At 41.3% G+C, this 17841-nt stretch overlaps 1 protein-coding gene across 1 annotated transcript in view; it reads right to left on the bottom strand.

Annotated features, from left to right (window-relative positions):
• LOC123034172 (TRAF interacting protein) overlaps window positions 1-17841 on the bottom strand; it is a 28521-nt gene that overhangs the window by 7826 nt on the left and 2854 nt on the right. The window contains exons 4-9 of the mRNA XM_044451334.1: window positions 14240-14323; window positions 10168-10207; window positions 6382-6509; window positions 3440-3534; window positions 1357-1470; window positions 310-397 (exon numbers count right to left, since the gene is read on the bottom strand). Of these exons, the coding sequence (XP_044307269.1) occupies window positions 310-397; window positions 1357-1470; window positions 3440-3534; window positions 6382-6509; window positions 10168-10207; window positions 14240-14323 (549 nt within the window). The remainder of the gene's footprint in view (window positions 1-309; window positions 398-1356; window positions 1471-3439; window positions 3535-6381; window positions 6510-10167; window positions 10208-14239; window positions 14324-17841) is intronic.

The following is a 17841-nucleotide window of genomic DNA, read 5'->3' on the forward strand; positions in this document are numbered from 1 at the left end:
CATATATTTTGATTTAAGACGGGAACCTGCCTTTGTGCAATTTCCTATCTATAACTTTATTAGAAGGCTTTTTTGTTGCTGAAGAACAAACAGAATAGGGAGTGTGACCTGGCTATGTGGGCAAATCGATGACAGGAAGACAAAGTGAGCAAGCTCAGAGAAGCTATAGCTGAACCTTCCTGTTAACAGATAGCTACCAATATGGACAATGCAACTGTCTGGACAAGCAATAGAAATCTTATTTAGGTAGGCATGCAGAGGAATAGTTGTACACAGATGTGTCAGCAGCTATATCCACGTGCCTTTTACCTTGTGATTAGCAGAGAACAACTCTTTCCTTAGCTTCTCCTTTGTATCAAATGATGCTTTCTGAGATTCCTTCAGATTCTCATATTCTCTGGAAAGAGCCCAAATTAGTCAATCTGTGGAACACACTTCTAAGCAAGTGGCTCTTAGCTGAAGCCAGCAATCAAATTTAGACCAAGATACACAATTCACAGTTTAGGTGGTTGCAAAAGTTTCTGTTGTATACACAGACACTTTGAAGGAGAAACAGACTGAACAAGCCAACATCGATTTTGTACAGTGTTAAAACCACGACACTATAGAGCAGGTGAGAAAACATGCTTGCAGGAGACAGCACTGCTTGGTTTGTTCTGTCATATCAAAATGACAGAAAAGAGCCTGTTCTATTAGAGCATGAATGATATTAAATATCTCACCAACATAAAACAATTGCTATCTAATTTACTGAAAGAATATGTGACAGGTCAAAAAAAAAGATTAAGGTTCTGAAAGCATGCTAATGCTATTATAAAACAGAACTGAAGTGAGTGATTGCAATGCAGGTACTGAATGCTGTAGCTCATTATTAAAAGTTGTGATTACCCATTTACTAACCAATGTTGCTTCCAGAAGCTTTGAATTATACATGGTATAAATAGAAAGACCTCTAACACACACTGTAGGGGCTGCCAAACACACCGTATTTATTGCCACAGCTGCAGAGAGTACTCTGCTCTGCACAGGGGAGACATGCAGGGGCCATGCTGCCTTGCTCAGAAACATGACAATCAGCCATCCCCTCCATTCCCATCAGGCAATCACTTCCTAAGCACTCCAGCAAAGCTCTGAAGGCTGTTTCCATAGCAATGGATGTGTCACTAATGCAACAATAGTACACTTGCTGTGCTGAAATCTTCCAACTATGCCACTTCGATTATGTTCACTAAATCTCAGTGTTGCAACCAGAATTCTGCAAAGTGCCTACATGATTTAACTGTTCCCCACATTTCCTTTAGAGGATACTATCTGTATACACACACATCAGTAAACAAGCCTGTTTAACACACTTACTTTTTGAGTGAGATGCAGTAGACTGCAAGTTGTTCTATTGCTGCCTGCCCTGCTCCCATTTCACGAATCATCTCTTCCACCTCGGGACGCTGAGCCTGTAGCAGTGTCTCAATTCTGGAAGAGTAGAGTTTCCTGGTTCAGTGGCAAAACTAGGCAATGTTCCACAAACACAGTGACGGTCAATAATGGAAGAGAGTCATCTTGTACTTCAGCCTGGCATGGATTCCTTCCCCTCATCCCACCTAAAATGCCTAGGAGAAATTCATCTTTGCAGGAATTAGACATTTGCAAGATGAAAATGCACTGGTGTCAAGTTAAGTTTCATATTACAAACATACATACCAAAACTGGGTCCATTGTGAGGTTTAGACACAATTATTTTGTAATAAAAGGAGAGAAAGGGACACCATAAGGAGTTTTAGTTGGATTGAGACTCATGGATAACAGATACAGTTAGCTTGTCATTTTCTTCATACAGAAACAGTTTACATTGAGTTTAAGCATAAAGTAAAATGTTACAGGCCATGACATGCCAGGGGTCAATTTTACTTCATTTCTTTGGATCTATTTGTGGTGATGATCATTAATGGAAACAAAAACAGTGCCTGGAGAGATGTATGTTAGCAATCCACACTAACATAGCAATCTTCAATTATGACAGAGCTAACACTCCATCATAACTGACCAATGTTCTTGCTAGTTTGGGAATGCTGGAAATTGCTGCATATCAGGACAAATTATTGGCCCCATCACGCAATATTGTCTGCTCTACTGGAGAGAGGTACTCCTGAAGTTCCTCAGGCAGATGATTTTCCATCATCTGCTACCTGATACTTTTAACTGGGGAAGCCAAATGTCAAATCTGGGATCCTCTGCATGTTAATATTGTGTACTGCCACTGAAGTAATCAATCTGACAACTATACAATTGTTAAGGGTGTTGAGCTGGGACTTGGAAGATCTGGTTCTAGTCCCCACCCAGCCATGAAGACTGGGTGACCTTGGGCCAGTCACAGACTCACAACCCAACCTACCTCACAGGGTTGTTGTTGTGAGGATAAGATTGAGAGAATTATATAAGCTGCCTTGAGTTCCTTGTTAGGAAAAAGGTGTGATATAAAATCTATCAATAAATGTGTTAACATTGATCAGAAGAAACTTTATTCCTATGGACACACTTAGCCATACTATAAGACAGTACTTTAATTGAATACGTTAAAACTAAAATAGCAAGCTTTTGCAGCATTTTTAGATGCCACAAAAGCTTTTGATAGATTAGGATGGCAGCTGAATGAAAGTTCCATGAAAAAGTTGGAAATCAATTTGTTAAGAATGCCCAGAGATGTTTCAATAGTGCTTATGACTATTTAAATATGTTAAAATAATTTTTCTGATTTTGTTTACATTTTATTGCTATATAAAATTGTTTTCAATAAATAGCTAAAGCTCCTACTGTAAAGCTAGGGGTCAGCCCTGGGAAATATGAAGACAGTGAATGTGAACAATATTTTAAAGTGACTAGAGTGGGACTGAGACCAGGGATTGTTGGTACCTATGGATGTAGAGTAGCAGCTTCTCTTTGGAAGTTCAGAATGAAGTACTGTTAGCATGATTTTATTTTATTTTTCTATTTTTAAAAGTCTTGTAGTATCAAGGAACTATTAAAATACTTGTGTGTGCAAGGAATGAGTCCACGTTAGGGATAATGTTAAGAATGAACATTACCAGGCTCTAAGAACAAGATGGACCTGTTATCAATTAACATGTTTTTAGTCTTCCTATGTTCTTCAGACAGCTGGGTTCAAAATTCCAGGTATAACAATGATTTAAAAATACAGCTTGTAAAAGGAGACCAAATTCAGGTGCTTTGGACTTGACCAAGAGCCACTTTTGCCATCACTATTTTGGGGAGAAAATGGCAGTCTGTTTCAGATATATTCCTTGCTATTGTTGCACCATGTTTTATACCCTTTAAAATGTGCATGTTCTGAACCCCACTGTGTTCAACAGAATTTATTCCCATGTAAATGTACAAAGGACCACCATCACCCCTCGCCCACAAATATGGAAGTACATTCTCTAACCTCTCCATAGTTTTCAGTTTATTTCTCAGTCTTCGGACCTCCTCTTTTGCACTCTTTGCATCTACCTGCTCCTGCTCCAGATATTTCATTTGTTTCTGAGAATGGAAATGTCATCAGTATGAAGAAGGCTGTTCCATGGAAACAAGATTTAGACTTATCAAGCTATCTTCAGGATTCTTGCCACCTCAATAGCCCACAAGCTGGATATTAGATGTTTGGCAGGTCCACAGACATCTCTATCCATAATACTTCTGCACACTTATGCAAATCAGTAAGTGAGAAAACCATTTTGTTTCAAGAGGAACCCCTCCTCGCCAATACTTCTTATTCTTACCAATACTTTGGATTTCCACTGGTACCATGAACCCTTGAATGCACAGTGTTAGCAAAAGGTAAGATGCTGTGACATAAAACCTGTGACAACTCCTAATTTATTTGCAAATACCTTCCCATGCAAGAGATCTATAATCATATTATTATTATTTTATTTCTGTAGAGTGCAATGTCTTAGGAAGGGCCCATAGCTTCTATTTTGTGACCAGGATAATATCTTGCATAAGTTCTCTCCTTCCACTTTATATTGCTTGCAGGAGCCTGCTACTGAAAGCCTAATTCCTTTCCCCATCAAACTATAACAGCTTCCAGCCTTACTTGAAATCGCATTTCCTTGAATAGAGGAGAGTTGTAAAGGCTCAATGAAATGTATGTTTAGAGAGCTTACTTAGATTTAAAGCGGGGGTGGGGGTGGGGGTGGTATTCTTCAATACATTTGCAATTTCTAGGCTTTGACTGGATTGGTCTCCTTAGCACAAACTTCAAAGACTCCTGCCCACTTTTCCTCTACTCTGAAAACTAGGAAAGAAGTCATGCTGTTTGATCAGACTTCAGAAAACACCGGTCAAAGACTAGAGCCTCCATTAGATAATATTAGGTGCTATTCCTTGCAGTAGATGAAGGCGCATTTGCCATCATACCATTTCATCTACTTATAAAACCAAATACCTGAAGATGCTGCTCTTCTGATGAGGGTTTGCTTTGCCTGGCATAGATGGCTCCCCACCTCTATTCATGCCCAGCATATATAGCTCTTTTCCAGATTTTCATTTTATTGCTTTTACTTAACCGGCAGCTATAAACTCCACAGCAGAATCTAGCTACTAAATTCATTCCTAACACACAGTGCTAGATGATAAAAGGCACAGTGCATGGCCCTCTTGATGCTGGCCCATAGCTTCTACAAACTCCAGCCAGCATAGCCAAAAGTCTGGGGCAACAGCCACTGCAACCCAGCGACACCTGTAGGTTGTGGCAACATTACATCTCTTGGTGGAATGGGTTTATCTCCTGCCATTGTTCCACATGCTTACAGGACAGCAAGACACAAAACCACTTCTGGGTTGTACATGGATGAATTTAACAGGAGGGCTGAACTGTAATTATACATTTCAGACATGGGGTAGGATTCTATTCTTGAGGCAAAATACATGACAAAGTCTGAAAGCCGTTAAGCTAAAATGGTGTTTTGGAGGGAGGGCATGTGTTCAACTGTTTCAGATTCACTGGTTGCCTGATTTTGGAGGTGAGTGGGGGGCAGAACAAATATATTTCATGGCAATTTTCCGTGTCCTGGCAGAAGTTGAAATATGGGGAAGCAATGAAAAAAACAACATAAATAGAGCTACCCAGCCTTCTCCAAAAATGTATGTTAAAAATGTAGCTTAAAAGCCACATCTGTCAGACATCTTTACAGAAAAAAGACCCTTGAGTTTACCAACTCATAAAGCAGCATTCCATCTAAAGATCTAAAAGTCAGGAACAAGTAATTATAAACAATCTAAATCATTTCCAAAATGGCATCTTGAAAGGGAAGTTCTCACTTAAATGTCTTCAGCTGTCACACAGTCAAATTATATTTTGAGCTTAGCTCCTTAAGTAGTAACTTTTTATACACGGGCATATTGCTTGTTTCCCTGGAAGGTCAATTTGATACCATCTAGATTTCTCATTTAGAGAGTGCTCAGCAAGAGGGAAGGCAATTAGCACAATTCATTCTTTCCTCTATAGCCCCAGGGCTTGATCCCACAATGTTTCAGAAGATCCTGCAACCCTTTGGGGCAGCTTTTGGGGGTGTGTGTGTGTGAGAAGAACTGCTGGAAAGTTTCCTTTCCCCACCTTCTTTCAGTGTGAGCACCTGCAGGATCAGAATCCTTTCTGAGGATGGAAACTGCCCAGAGAACCTCATGGTTTTGGAGTGGTATACAAATGTAATAAATAAATGTAGTTTATTTACAACAGTTTTAGGAGGAATGGGAGGGGAGGACATGATCATTAAAAAAAAACCAGTTCTTTAATAGAAGACATTCCCCATAGTACTTAGCAGCTGTCAGGACCTAACTGCTACACAACATGAGGAGATACATCGTGGACTGTCAGATGGTGATGGACTCTTAATTTCCATTAGCCTCAGACAACATGCCAGGGATGATGGAGGTTGTAGCTTCAGCTACCTGAGACACACACTGAACTGACACATACTTTCCTCCCATTCCAGCTCCTTGATAAATTTCAGTGACATTGGAAATGGACCTTTTGGAAACAGCAAACTAGGAAAGTGATATAATCTACATCGTGGGTTTTCCAGATAAGTGTAAAAGAGGAACAAATGCCAAAAGATTTGGTATTCTGAAATCAACCAGCAATTTAAAGAAAATATCACTTTCTTTCATAGTCAAGTCTCAACAGTCTTTTTTTTACTCTAAGTTTCTGGATGCTGTACAATAGAGCATGAAAGTTATACCATGAGATCCTTCCAAGATAGAAATGACCATACTGTATCTCATTTTTTCAATCAAAGCTGGTAAAATCATAAAACATATCTAGTGATATAAAGAAATATTACCCTTGTGTGTGCAAAATACAAGCCCATACTATTTGTATCGTACCTTAAGTGTAGAACACAGCATCTCCATCTCAGATGCACCTTTCTGAAGTGATTCAATGGTGGCATTACGAACATCTAAAGTCTCCCTTAGTGAATTCACAATAGACTGGCAATTTCTCTTCTCCCTCTCTGAAACAAAGTATTATGCGAGCACTTAAAAATCATCTGTCTCAGTCCTGTAGACCTCTGGGTTTATTTCTGCACTAAACTTAAAGCAGCAAAACAGGCAGAACTTTCAGAAGTCTAGAAGTAGGGTGAAGAAGTAGACATTGCAGGGCTAGTCTTGTTCCTTTAGAACATTTTTCTGGGAACTCTTTTTTTCACTGTACATGTACATGAGAGAGAACAGCAAGATCTACCACACAGAAAAAAACAATATACTGCTGCAAACTTCTCCCATGTGTGACTCTGGTTTCACCTACCATCTCAAGGGAAGTTGATCAACATCTGCTGCAGCCCGACTGACTTTCCCCAAAGGTCAACAGCCTTTAATAAGAAACAGGTTCTCCAGGCTTAATCTAAAACTCCACAGAACTCTATTAAGTGATGAACTGGAAAGTATCTGCCATATTGAATAATCCTTGTTACAAGCTCTAAGCATCAAATCTTTCTTCACCGTATGAGTAACAATATGATTTCTTCAGAGCTTGGTATTGGCAGAGCTAACAGAAAAACTTACTCCAGCACCAGATCAAAGCAAACTCAGGCATAAAGGAAGTACTGTGCAGGGAGTCAGCAGTATCTGATAACTAACATTTACAGAATCATTAAGTTCTGATATTCAGCTTTAGGAGGCATAGTATTCTGTTCTCTCAGTGTGAATTCTTGTGTGCTTGATATATGCATAGGTAAAATTTCAGGTGCTGCTGTGAACACTAAGAAAGATCTGACATACAGAACAGTTACATTGCTGTATTGTTATATTTCTATTTTTGTCACTCACTTTCACCACAGTTTGTACTGTCGGGCAAGAAATTCAAATGTACTCTTAAGGGATAACAGTAAGGGATAACCAATTGGGCCAGAGAGGTCATCAATGCCTCTTTGTCAGAGTGGACTTGTGCTGCCTTAAAAAGGTGGTGGTGAGACCACTTCTCAAGAAGCCCTCTTTTGACCCAGAAAATTTGAACAACTGTGTGCTGGTAGCAAATATTCCTTTCCTGGGCAAGGTTCCAGACAGGGTGGTTGTCAAGCAGCTCCAGGCATTCTTGGATGAAATGGATTCTCTGGATCCATTTCAGGCCTGGTTTTGGCACAGTAACAGTCCTGATTGCCCTGTATGATGACCTATGCTGGGGATGAGGCAGCAGGGATGTGACCCTGTTGATACCGCTGGACCTCTCAGTGGCTTTTGATACCATTCTTTTGGAGCGGCTGGCTGAGATGTGAGGGGCACTGTGTTGCAGTGGTTCTGCCCTCTACTTGGAGAGAAGTCTCCAGAAGGTGGTGCTTGGGGAATATTGTTCAGCCCTGTGGATTTCCAGCATGGAGTTCATCGGGGGCCTGTTCTGTCCCTCATGCTATTTAACATCTATGTGAAACTGCTGAATGGGGTCATCTGGAGTTTTGGAGTGTGTTGCCATCAATACTGTGATGACACACAGCTCTGTTTCTCCTTTTCATTGCCAGCAGGTGAGGCTGTGGGTGTGCCACACTGGTGTTTGGTAATGAAAATGGACTGGATGAGGACTAACAAACTGAAACACAATCCATACAAGACTGAGATGCTGTTAGTGGGTGATTCATTTGACTGGATTGTGGCGGGAGGGGGGTTCAACCTGTTCTCAGTGGGGTTGCAGTCCCCCTGAAGGAGCAGGTTTGTAACTTGGAGGTGCTCCTTGATCCTTGTCACCTTGCCCCAGAGCACCATCTAACAGCTTCAACTGGAGGCCCAGTTGCCCCTATCTTGACAGGGATAGCCTGCCTTCAGTTTCCTATGCTCTGGTAATCTGTAGGTTAGATTACTGCAATGCACTGTATGTGGGGCTCCCAATTCAAGGTGCTAGTCTTAACCTATAAAACCCTACATGGCTTGGGACCGCAACACCTGTTGGAGCGCCTCTCACAACCTCAATCCACTTGGACACTATGCTCAGCCTCTGAAACCTTCCTCTGGGTGCCAACTCCTCAAGAGCTTGGAAAAGTGGCAACTGGAGGAGAGCCTTTTTGGTGGTGGCCACCCATTTCTGGAATAACCTCCCTGCTGTGGCCTGCCTGGTCCCAAATTTGCCATCTTTTCAGTGCCAGATCAAGATAGCCCTCTGTGCAGAGGTCTTTAAAGAGCTCCCTGGTCATTCAGGGACCTGACACAATTAGGCACAATTTTATTCTTGCCTGGGTCTTTTTAATTGTCTTTGTTTTAATGTTTCTATGCAATTTTAAATTAATTTTAATACTTGCTAATTGTTTTTATCTATTGTATTTTATTGTGTTTGCAACTTGTTGTAAATTGCCTAGAGAGTTTCAGCTACTGTTGGTATGTAAATGTAAATAATGCTACTTTAATTTGTGTAAAGACATTGTCCCATCTTGTATATCTGCAAAAATTACTCTATCAAGACCTCATAAAAGGCAGCATTATATTAGAGAAAAGACAGTCATGCAAAACTAATTAGCTGGATATATTGCTTTTTAACCTTTTTCAGAATCACCTAACATGCCAGAGGTTTAACAGACTGTTTAAATCAGCAAGCCAAATGCTACCCATTACCCCAATGTCTGATACTTTAGTTACAACCATATCATAACAACCATGGGGCAAATTATTCCAATCTATTTCTGTCTCAGGGACAGAGCTTATTTTTAGCTCCTTTATTTGTACATATAGAAGGAAAACCATCCAATGGGAGAGAGCACTTGCTGGAAACTGAAAAACCCTCCTAAGTTGCTCCTTTCAAACATTCACACTTAGTGCACTCTCATGTTTTTGGATTTCTTGTCATTCAAACTGAGTGACATTTTCCTTTCACAGCTGCCTACAGACAATACTTTAAAGCCATCAACAAAGTCTCTAGGGCTTTCACTTATCACTATAAAACATTTCTAAAATTAAAGTTGCCATGTTCTTTAAAGCAGTTGGGAAATGGAAGTGCATGAATAGACAGACTCATGGCCATCATTCAGAAAGCTGACTAAGTCTTCTTCCTTCTCTTCCCTAGTTTCCCACTTCTATTTGGTTTCTTGATCATATTTTTTATTTATAACACTTTTATGCTGCCCCCATCACAGAAAGTCTCGGGGTGGCTTACAAGTAAGATAAATAAACATAGAATAGGATAACATTAAAAATTTAGACTATCTCGGCCATAATTTAAAACCAATAAATAAAAACAAATTAACAATTAAAATATCATTTAAATAAAAAGGTCTTGGGCTGGTGCCAAAAAACAAATAACGATGGCGTCAGGCGGACCTCTCTGGGGAGCTCATTCCATAGGTGGGAATATGCAAGACTTTGATGTTCAACTACAGAGCCATATAGATTTGGCAAGTATGAGCTTCCCAACTAAAAGGCATTTGTCCTAAGTAGATAGAGTATTCTTACCCGAGTTATTCAGTCAAGTAAAACTATGTCATGTAAACCTCAATGGCCAAGCAGAGCTTTTTGTTCCTAGCAGCCAACTGTCTCAAAGCCTTTCAGATGCTTTGAGTCACATGACCATTTTGGGGGCAGAAATCACCCTCCTCAATTTTAAGCATAGTCTTAAGGCTCAGGATTAAGCCATTACACAAATCTTGTCAGTCATATTTTCTTCTAACTTTACTGAAAGACTAATTTTCAACTTACCTTTCAGACATAACTGGGCTTTCACCTTGTCCAGTTCATTCTGAAATACAGCCCATAAAAGATTTGGCTTATGTTGTAGCATAATGTACAAGCCTTCTTCACAGTTTTAAAAGATGAATCATACAGTGATTTCATGCGATCCTATCCAAATATTCTTCACAGCAGCCTGACTGAAAGCAGTTGCAACTAATAACATTTCATTATTTACAATCAAGCATTGTATCGTTTTACAACTACAAGTACATCTCAAAAGTGACAAAATTTCAAGAATGAGATTACAAAAAAAGCATTTTAGTCTAGTCTATTACACTCTCTGCATTTGTTGAATAACTTTCCAAACCTTACAAGAAAAACATGGGAGAATGCCCAGATTATTTTAAATTAAGGCAAAGATCCTGTTAGACAGAATTTGAATATCAAATATTTTTAACTGATATTTGTAACCCATGCATAACACACTGAACCACAATAGTGATGCAAAAGTAGCATGTGAATAAAGTCTGATCAGCAATTTGAAGGCTCATCTGGGCAGAGATACCACCAGTCAGATCAAAACCTTGTTTAATGCTCAAGCAAGATGTTGATATTGACACAAAACAGCAGTTGGATGAAAGGGCAGCTGTGAACCAATTTGCAGCAACTTGGGGGAGAAGATGCCAAGGGACCTTTGTAACAGCTTTCAATAGTGAATACCATAAAAGGGAAATATGAAGCAGTCTATCAGAATCAACAGTCTTTGATGTAAGCATAGATCTATTTTTTGCCTCTAGTTATAATTTTTCAACTGATATATCTAAGGTGACACACTCCACACCAAAGATATGTTTGAACCCTGGAAAGCATTGAAGCTGAATGAGGCCTGAGGAGAGCAGTAAGCTGGACCTTAGCTGAAATGTAGTATGACAGCATAAAAAAGAAGGAAGCCAACATATAATTCAAATTGTTCATGCAAAGGCAATATCACTGAGGTAATAGGCTGTCATTCATGAAGAAACGTAGAGCAGTGTGAGGATTTCTGGACTGATATTGCCATAAAGGTGTACGGTATCTCTCCGCATTGTTTTATTGTTGGCTTACTGTTTCTTTTATGTTATTATTGTATTTGACTAAGCTGGCCTGAACAGTACAGAAAGGAAAGCAATTTTTTAAAACAAAAATATTTATAAATAGATCAGGGCTTTTTTGTGGGCGATAAAGTATACAAATAGGACATATGAGAAATAGTGAAAACTTATTTGTGCAGATATCACAGTTTTGGAAAGAAGTTAAAGTGCTGTGCAAAGCACTTCTGTGTGCCCACCAGGGCATTTCAGATTCCCCCTTCCCATGCGAGAAATACCAAGAAGATACATACTGGCAGTGCTCACACATAGTGACAAGCCATGACAGGAATGGCTTGTCAGTATGTGTGAATTCAGGAAGCATAGTGAAGAGTGGTCCATTTGGTTACTGTGAATCCCCACGGAGAACCAATGTTTTGTTTGAAAGTTTCTACACTTTATCATTGCTTGTTATGTGTGAATTCATTCCTGTGTTTTCTGCAGCTTCCCAGGTCCGATGGCAAGTTTGGCAACAGTGGCAGCTGCGGTGGCTGCTCCAGCCATCATTTTCTGTTGCCCTGTTCTGTCTAGCAACTGCTGCCGTCCCCACGCTCCCTCCACTCCTTGCCACAAAGCTGGCCTCACAGAGCTGTCTGCCATGTCTGTCTTGTGCCCATCTCATGAGGCTGTCTCACACCTGCAAGGCCTTGCGAGGCAGGCATGGTGCCAAGAGTTGCCATTAGGGAGCGTGCCCTGGGAGGGAAGACAGGGAGCACTTCTAGCAGCAGCAGCCATAAGGGCTCTTGCCTGGTCGCGGGCCTGTGTTGGAGCAATGCATGAGCAGTTTGTGGGGCTTCACCATCAGGGTTAACATCCCAAGGAGCCTCTGCCTCCTGTCCTGCTCCAACCCTGTCCAGGGAACTCTCCATAAGCCCTCCTGTGCTCCTGCCCCGACAGCTTGCTGGGGGAGTTTCTTGGGCAAATGCCCAGATGGGCATCATTGAGAAAGGGCCCACTCCCTCCATCCCTGGAAGCTGCGCCTGCTTTCCTTCCTTCCATGCGCTGGGCTGCCATGGGGAGCTGGCCCCAGCAGTGTGTGCAAATCTGAAAGCGGGGGCAAGCATCGGGCACATGTACAGTAAGTGAGGGGGGAGGTATGGGAGGTGGGTACGCAGCTGCATGGGCAGAGCATGGCAGCAGGGGAGGGGGTACCACTCTGTTGCTCATGCAGAGCAATTGTGCTACTCTGATGAGAAGACAGTGGCTCTGTGGAACAGCAGTGGGGGGAAAGCTGTAGCTGGCTGCGGGGAGCATGTAGCCCAATGGGGGAGAGGCAGGCAAAGCAGGCAGGAGCTGTGCACTCTGGGATTGATTCTCAACTGCAGGGGCAGATGGGATATGCGCCACCACTTGGAGCAGCATCAAAGGTATTCATGGGCAGGACAGATACCACATGAGGTTAGCTGTCTGGACCTCTCTTCTGCCAACACAATATTAGAAGCTATAGGTCTAGTAGAAGCAGCCTTAATGAAAAGCATATTGCTATGTACACTTAATTGTTAAATATGATTTCTTACCATGATAATGCTAAAACAAAATGCTGTCAACTTGTACTTATCATAATATAAAATCAATACAGTTGTGTATGTAAAACTCTAGCTGCTAAATGAAGATTTTTTTTTTTTACCATCCTGCAAAAGCACTCAAAATGCGCAAATAATTCCCCATACCACCTATTCAGAAAAATATTGGTTTTCATGGTCTGACAGGCTAACGCAATGCCTGACAGCCCACAGCTCTTTTGTTCAAAGTCAATTAATGAACTCTCTGGCTCTGTAGGCATGTTTGCAAGAGCCATTCACTTGTGAAAAGCGCTTCAATACACATTTTGCCTCCAACTTTTTAGCCAAGGTATGCAAGAGAAGCAAGATCATGTTGCTATTTGAATAGGCAGGCATCTAACTCTCAAGTGCCCTTATCTATAATAGCTTTCCTTTGCAGAATGCTTCACTTATAGAAGCAGCATGCTTACACAAATCCTTGTAAATGTAAAGGCAGCTTTTGTGTGCTTCAAGCTATTTTTGAAACCACAGAGCTACCTTGATTTTTCAGCACATACAGCTGAATTCTTTTTAATCTCTTCTGCGTGACTATTACAGCTTTATTTCTGTTGGCACTGTTACCCACCTCAGGGAATCAGGCATATATTTGTGCACATGGCATCAGTTGTCATGGCAATGCTAGTTATGACCACCACACATACATGCTAACCCTAAGCAGAAGAGGGTAGGCAAATCCTATTATACTAAGGTCAGTATGGTTATTTGCTTCAAATGATTAGGACATAAGAAAATGAAATGCTGGAGCTAAATTATTGCCAAAATATGTAGCTAATGCCATTTTGCATCCAAGGTTTCTCACTGTCACCATGGTATTGTTACACCCTGGGAATGTATTTTCTAGATGCTCTTTTGTTTGTGGTGGAGCAAAATGACCAACAATGGAAGCAAACTGATTAAACTGAGTAAATGTAAAAATGTAACTACATGCCAAGAAATGTCAAATGCAGTATTATCTGATAATATTCCTTTAACAGCTTCCTTTCAATGATTACAAACTAGCTTCTTCTTTGTATATGTCAACAGATGACTTGAATAGCAGATATTTCTCTCAGTCTTAATATAGCCAAGTTATCCTGACATCCTGATATTTGAGGACATTAGGAAAAGGCTCACAGACAAAGGCACCTGAAAAGGAAAAGGCTGTTCTCTTTTCTAGGAGCCTGGAATGACAATAAAATTGGAGGAAATGGAAATAATTTTTAACATTTCAGCATGTCACCAAAATGAAAGCATTTTAAAAATGAAGACAACAAACAGGCCATGCAGAATCAGTGTATCCATGTGATATACCAGTGCATAAACAGATTCACCTTTGAGCTTGCTTATAAGATCAAGCATTTACTGGGGAGTGTGTTTGTATTAAGTCAGATAACAGGTACAAGCTGGGGCATTTCAGTCCAATTCACATACCTGCAGACTTTCTGCATCCTGTTGCAGCGGTTCCTCCAGGGCAACATCAAAGAACAATTTATTGATGATGTGTCGTTTGCCAACCTACGTGCAACATGGTAAAGAACAAGGATAGAAATGTGGAAAAATAGATGCTAAAACACAATAGATTAGAACCAAATCTGCCTGTCTACCAGCAAAACAAAAACCATTGATTTCTTCTCTCCTTCCACTATCCCCCCAAAAATACTCTGGGAGACCAGTGGTGGTGGTTTGGGGGCACGGGGCGGGGTGGTGGTGGTTAACACAGTATTTCTCATTATATTGGAAGACAATGTAAATATTACCATCTCAGCAAATACAAGATACAAACCAGGATTACCTGGACCTTAAAACGAAACAATGTCAGACACTACAGTGGGCAGCATGGAAGGAAAACAGTCATTCTGGAGATCAGGCACAGCAGCTATTAATGTGATCTGTCTGGCACATCGCAGTGACACAGGGTAGTATATGACATGCTTCACATGGTAACTGTCACTATGAAATCCTTTGGCTCATCCTTCCAGTAACAGGCTTTCCAAATTTGCAGCCATAACTCCAGCAGAGTTCTGGAATTTTGACAAAATAATCCAAGCACCTTGGAATGAAGTGCAGTTTGTTCTCTGGCAGCTTCAGATCAGCAGCTGAGGCTGAGCTCATGCTGTGCCAAATCCAAGTAGCTGCTGTTTGCTTTATTAAAAAAATCACTGAAATTGAATTTGATACCTCTCCCTACCTCCCCCATGCCACTACAGCTTTGTATTTTAAGAATTATATACAGTCATGACACCAGCTAATTGCATAGTTACTGCTACATAAGATGTTATTTCATGATAGCTCCATGGCAACCCAGAGATGCAAGAGGCAGTGAAGAACAGAGGGAATCAAGAAGTCGGAAGAGCAAAAAGGGCCAAGACCTAGCAAGGACTGAAAAACACATCAGTAAAATAAGGCAACACCACACAGACAGCCTGACAGCTGCAAAATGATGTGCCCTCAAATTTGCTATGGCAAACAAAACTGTAGCATTGACACTGAAGGGCCCAACTCTGGTAATTACTACCACACTACCAGGCATGCTACCATATGGCTAGCATCCCAAATACTCATTCAGGTACAACCAATAATGTGTATGTAAGCAGTAGGACTCCCAGCCGATGTCCAGGATGCACTGAGGGATGATGCTCCAGAAAGCAAGTCCAAACCTGAGTGGAGCTAGCTGCATAGCTCACCAGATTTTAGCTGAGAATTACTAATGTTAATAAGGGCAAAGCTATAAAGATTATAGCCCAATACTAAGGAAGTCAGTCACACCCAAGTTTTATTGAAAGTAATAGTACATAAAAGTATCCTGTTACTTTTAGCAGAATTTCAGCTTTTGCCAGAGTTGGGCCTCTATGCCAAGGCAACCAAAAATTATCTGCCAGTATATGAATTCTGCAACAGTTGAATGCCAACTGTTTCACAGTACTGAAGTGGGGCCACAGTAAAGCAACAGAGCAAGTTAGAAGGGACCTCCTGGGCCATCCAGTCTGACCTCCAGCTCGTTGGCTCCACTCATGACATGCCTATCATGTGCATATCTAGCCTATCCTTGAAAGCCCTCACTGATGGGGCTTCAACTATCTCCTGTGGAAGCCCATGCCATACCCTAGGGGTCCTAACTGTCAGGAAGTACTTCCTTGCATCCACTGTGAATCTTGTTTCCCTGAGCTTTGCTCCACTGGAACATGTCCTGCCCTCATCTGCAGGGGAAAAAGGTCATGACCTACCTCCGTGTGACACCCCCTCACATACCTGTATATCGCTAACAGATCCCCTCTGAGACTCCTCTTCTCAAGACTGAAAAGACCCAGTTCCCTCAGTCTCTCTTCAGGTGACTTACACTGCAATCCAGCCACCATCCATGTGGCCCTTCACTGCACCAATTCCAGCTTTGCTATATCACTCTTGTAATGAGGGGCACAGAACTGAACACAATACTCCAGTTGCGGGTACACCAGAGTCATATAGAGTGGCAGTAATACCTCTCGCAATCTAGAAGCCAAGCGTCTAACTATGCATCCAAGGGTGGCGTTTGCCTTCTTGACTGCTGTGTCACACTGCTGACTCATGTTTAGCCTGCAGTTGACCAGCACTCTGAGATCCTTTTCACAAGTGCTGCTCTCTAGCCACTTGTCCCCTAACCTGTACTTATGACACCCATTCCTATGCCCCAAGTGCAAGACCTTGCACTTATCTGCATTGAACGCCATCCTGTAGTCTCCAGCCAGCTTCCACAGTCTGTCCAGATCCTTTTGCATCCAGGGTACCTATTCCTCAGTTGTGGCTACTGCTCCCATTTTAGTATCATCTTCCATTGTCTTTCCTAGAATGGATGTAAGGCTAACCAGTCTGTAATTCCTCATGTCCCCTCTACTACCTTTTTTGAAACTTGGGACAAGGGACATCACCCTCCAGTCCTCTGGAATCTCAAAAGCAATGAAAGATCTTGCCAGCCTAAATCACATCCAAAGAACAACACCAAGATGGGTCTTGTCATTTGGAGGGAGGGAGGGAGGGAGGGAGTGTGTAGGTAGTTCTATCCAGATGAAAGTGTCTAGGGGAAACAAGATACCCTTCAAATATCTCAAAGCCTGTCCTACAGAAAACAAGGACAACTAGGTCTATGTTGCTACAGAGGGCAGGACTAGAACCAAAGGGTGAAAGCTGCAGAGAAGTAGATTTCTGCAAAACATTAGGAGAAACTTCCCCACAATGAGAGCTGTTTAACAGTGACACAGCCAGCCTCAGCTAGTGATGGGTTCTCCTTTACTTGAAATATTCCAGCACAGCCTGGAGGGCAATAGGGGAGGGATGCTACAGCTGTATCCTGAAATACACAGCCTGCATTGAGCAGATGGTTATACTGTAGAATTCTTGATCTCTTCTAGTGCAATATTTTAACTGAACAAATATAGCAAACATTCCTGTATACCAAACCTTTAATTTATATCTCACATTTTTCTTTTAGCATGAAAGAGTATTATACATGTTGGAAGAGGACATTCGGGCCATGAACTCCAACCCTCAGTTCAGTGCAAGAATCCATCTTAAAACATCTTTCAGATGACTATCTAGTCTTTGTTTGAATACTTCCTGTGATGGAGTCCATCACTTCTCTAGGCAGTCGGTTCTATTGCCTAGAGAGGTGATGGACAATGGAATCAGGAGAACCTTCCTAGCAGTCAGAGTCAATTGAAATCTGTCTCCCTGTAAGTCAAGCCCGTTATTTTGTGTCCTGTAGGTCTATGGAAGACAGATTGGAAAGCAATGAGAATATTACTCTACGGCAAATGTTTATCTAAACACCAGTAAGTGTATGCCATTATAGAAAGTTTATGATTAAAGGAGCAATACTGATAGGCCCTCTTTTCAAATTGCCTCTTAGCTCTACCAACATTCCTGCTACCCCACACCCCCAAAGTATGAGTGAAGCTACTGCAATAGAGCTCCTCACTGCAGAAACAGATATTTCTTTTCTGCAAGCCTCATTTAAATAATATGATCATATTATTTCTCTAACACCGATTTACACAAAT

This window comes from Varanus komodoensis, unplaced genomic scaffold (genome assembly GCF_004798865.1).
Source record: "Varanus komodoensis strain SLA01 unplaced genomic scaffold, ASM479886v1 scaffold6_2, whole genome shotgun sequence".
Lineage (NCBI taxonomy): Eukaryota > Metazoa > Chordata > Lepidosauria > Squamata > Varanidae > Varanus > Varanus komodoensis.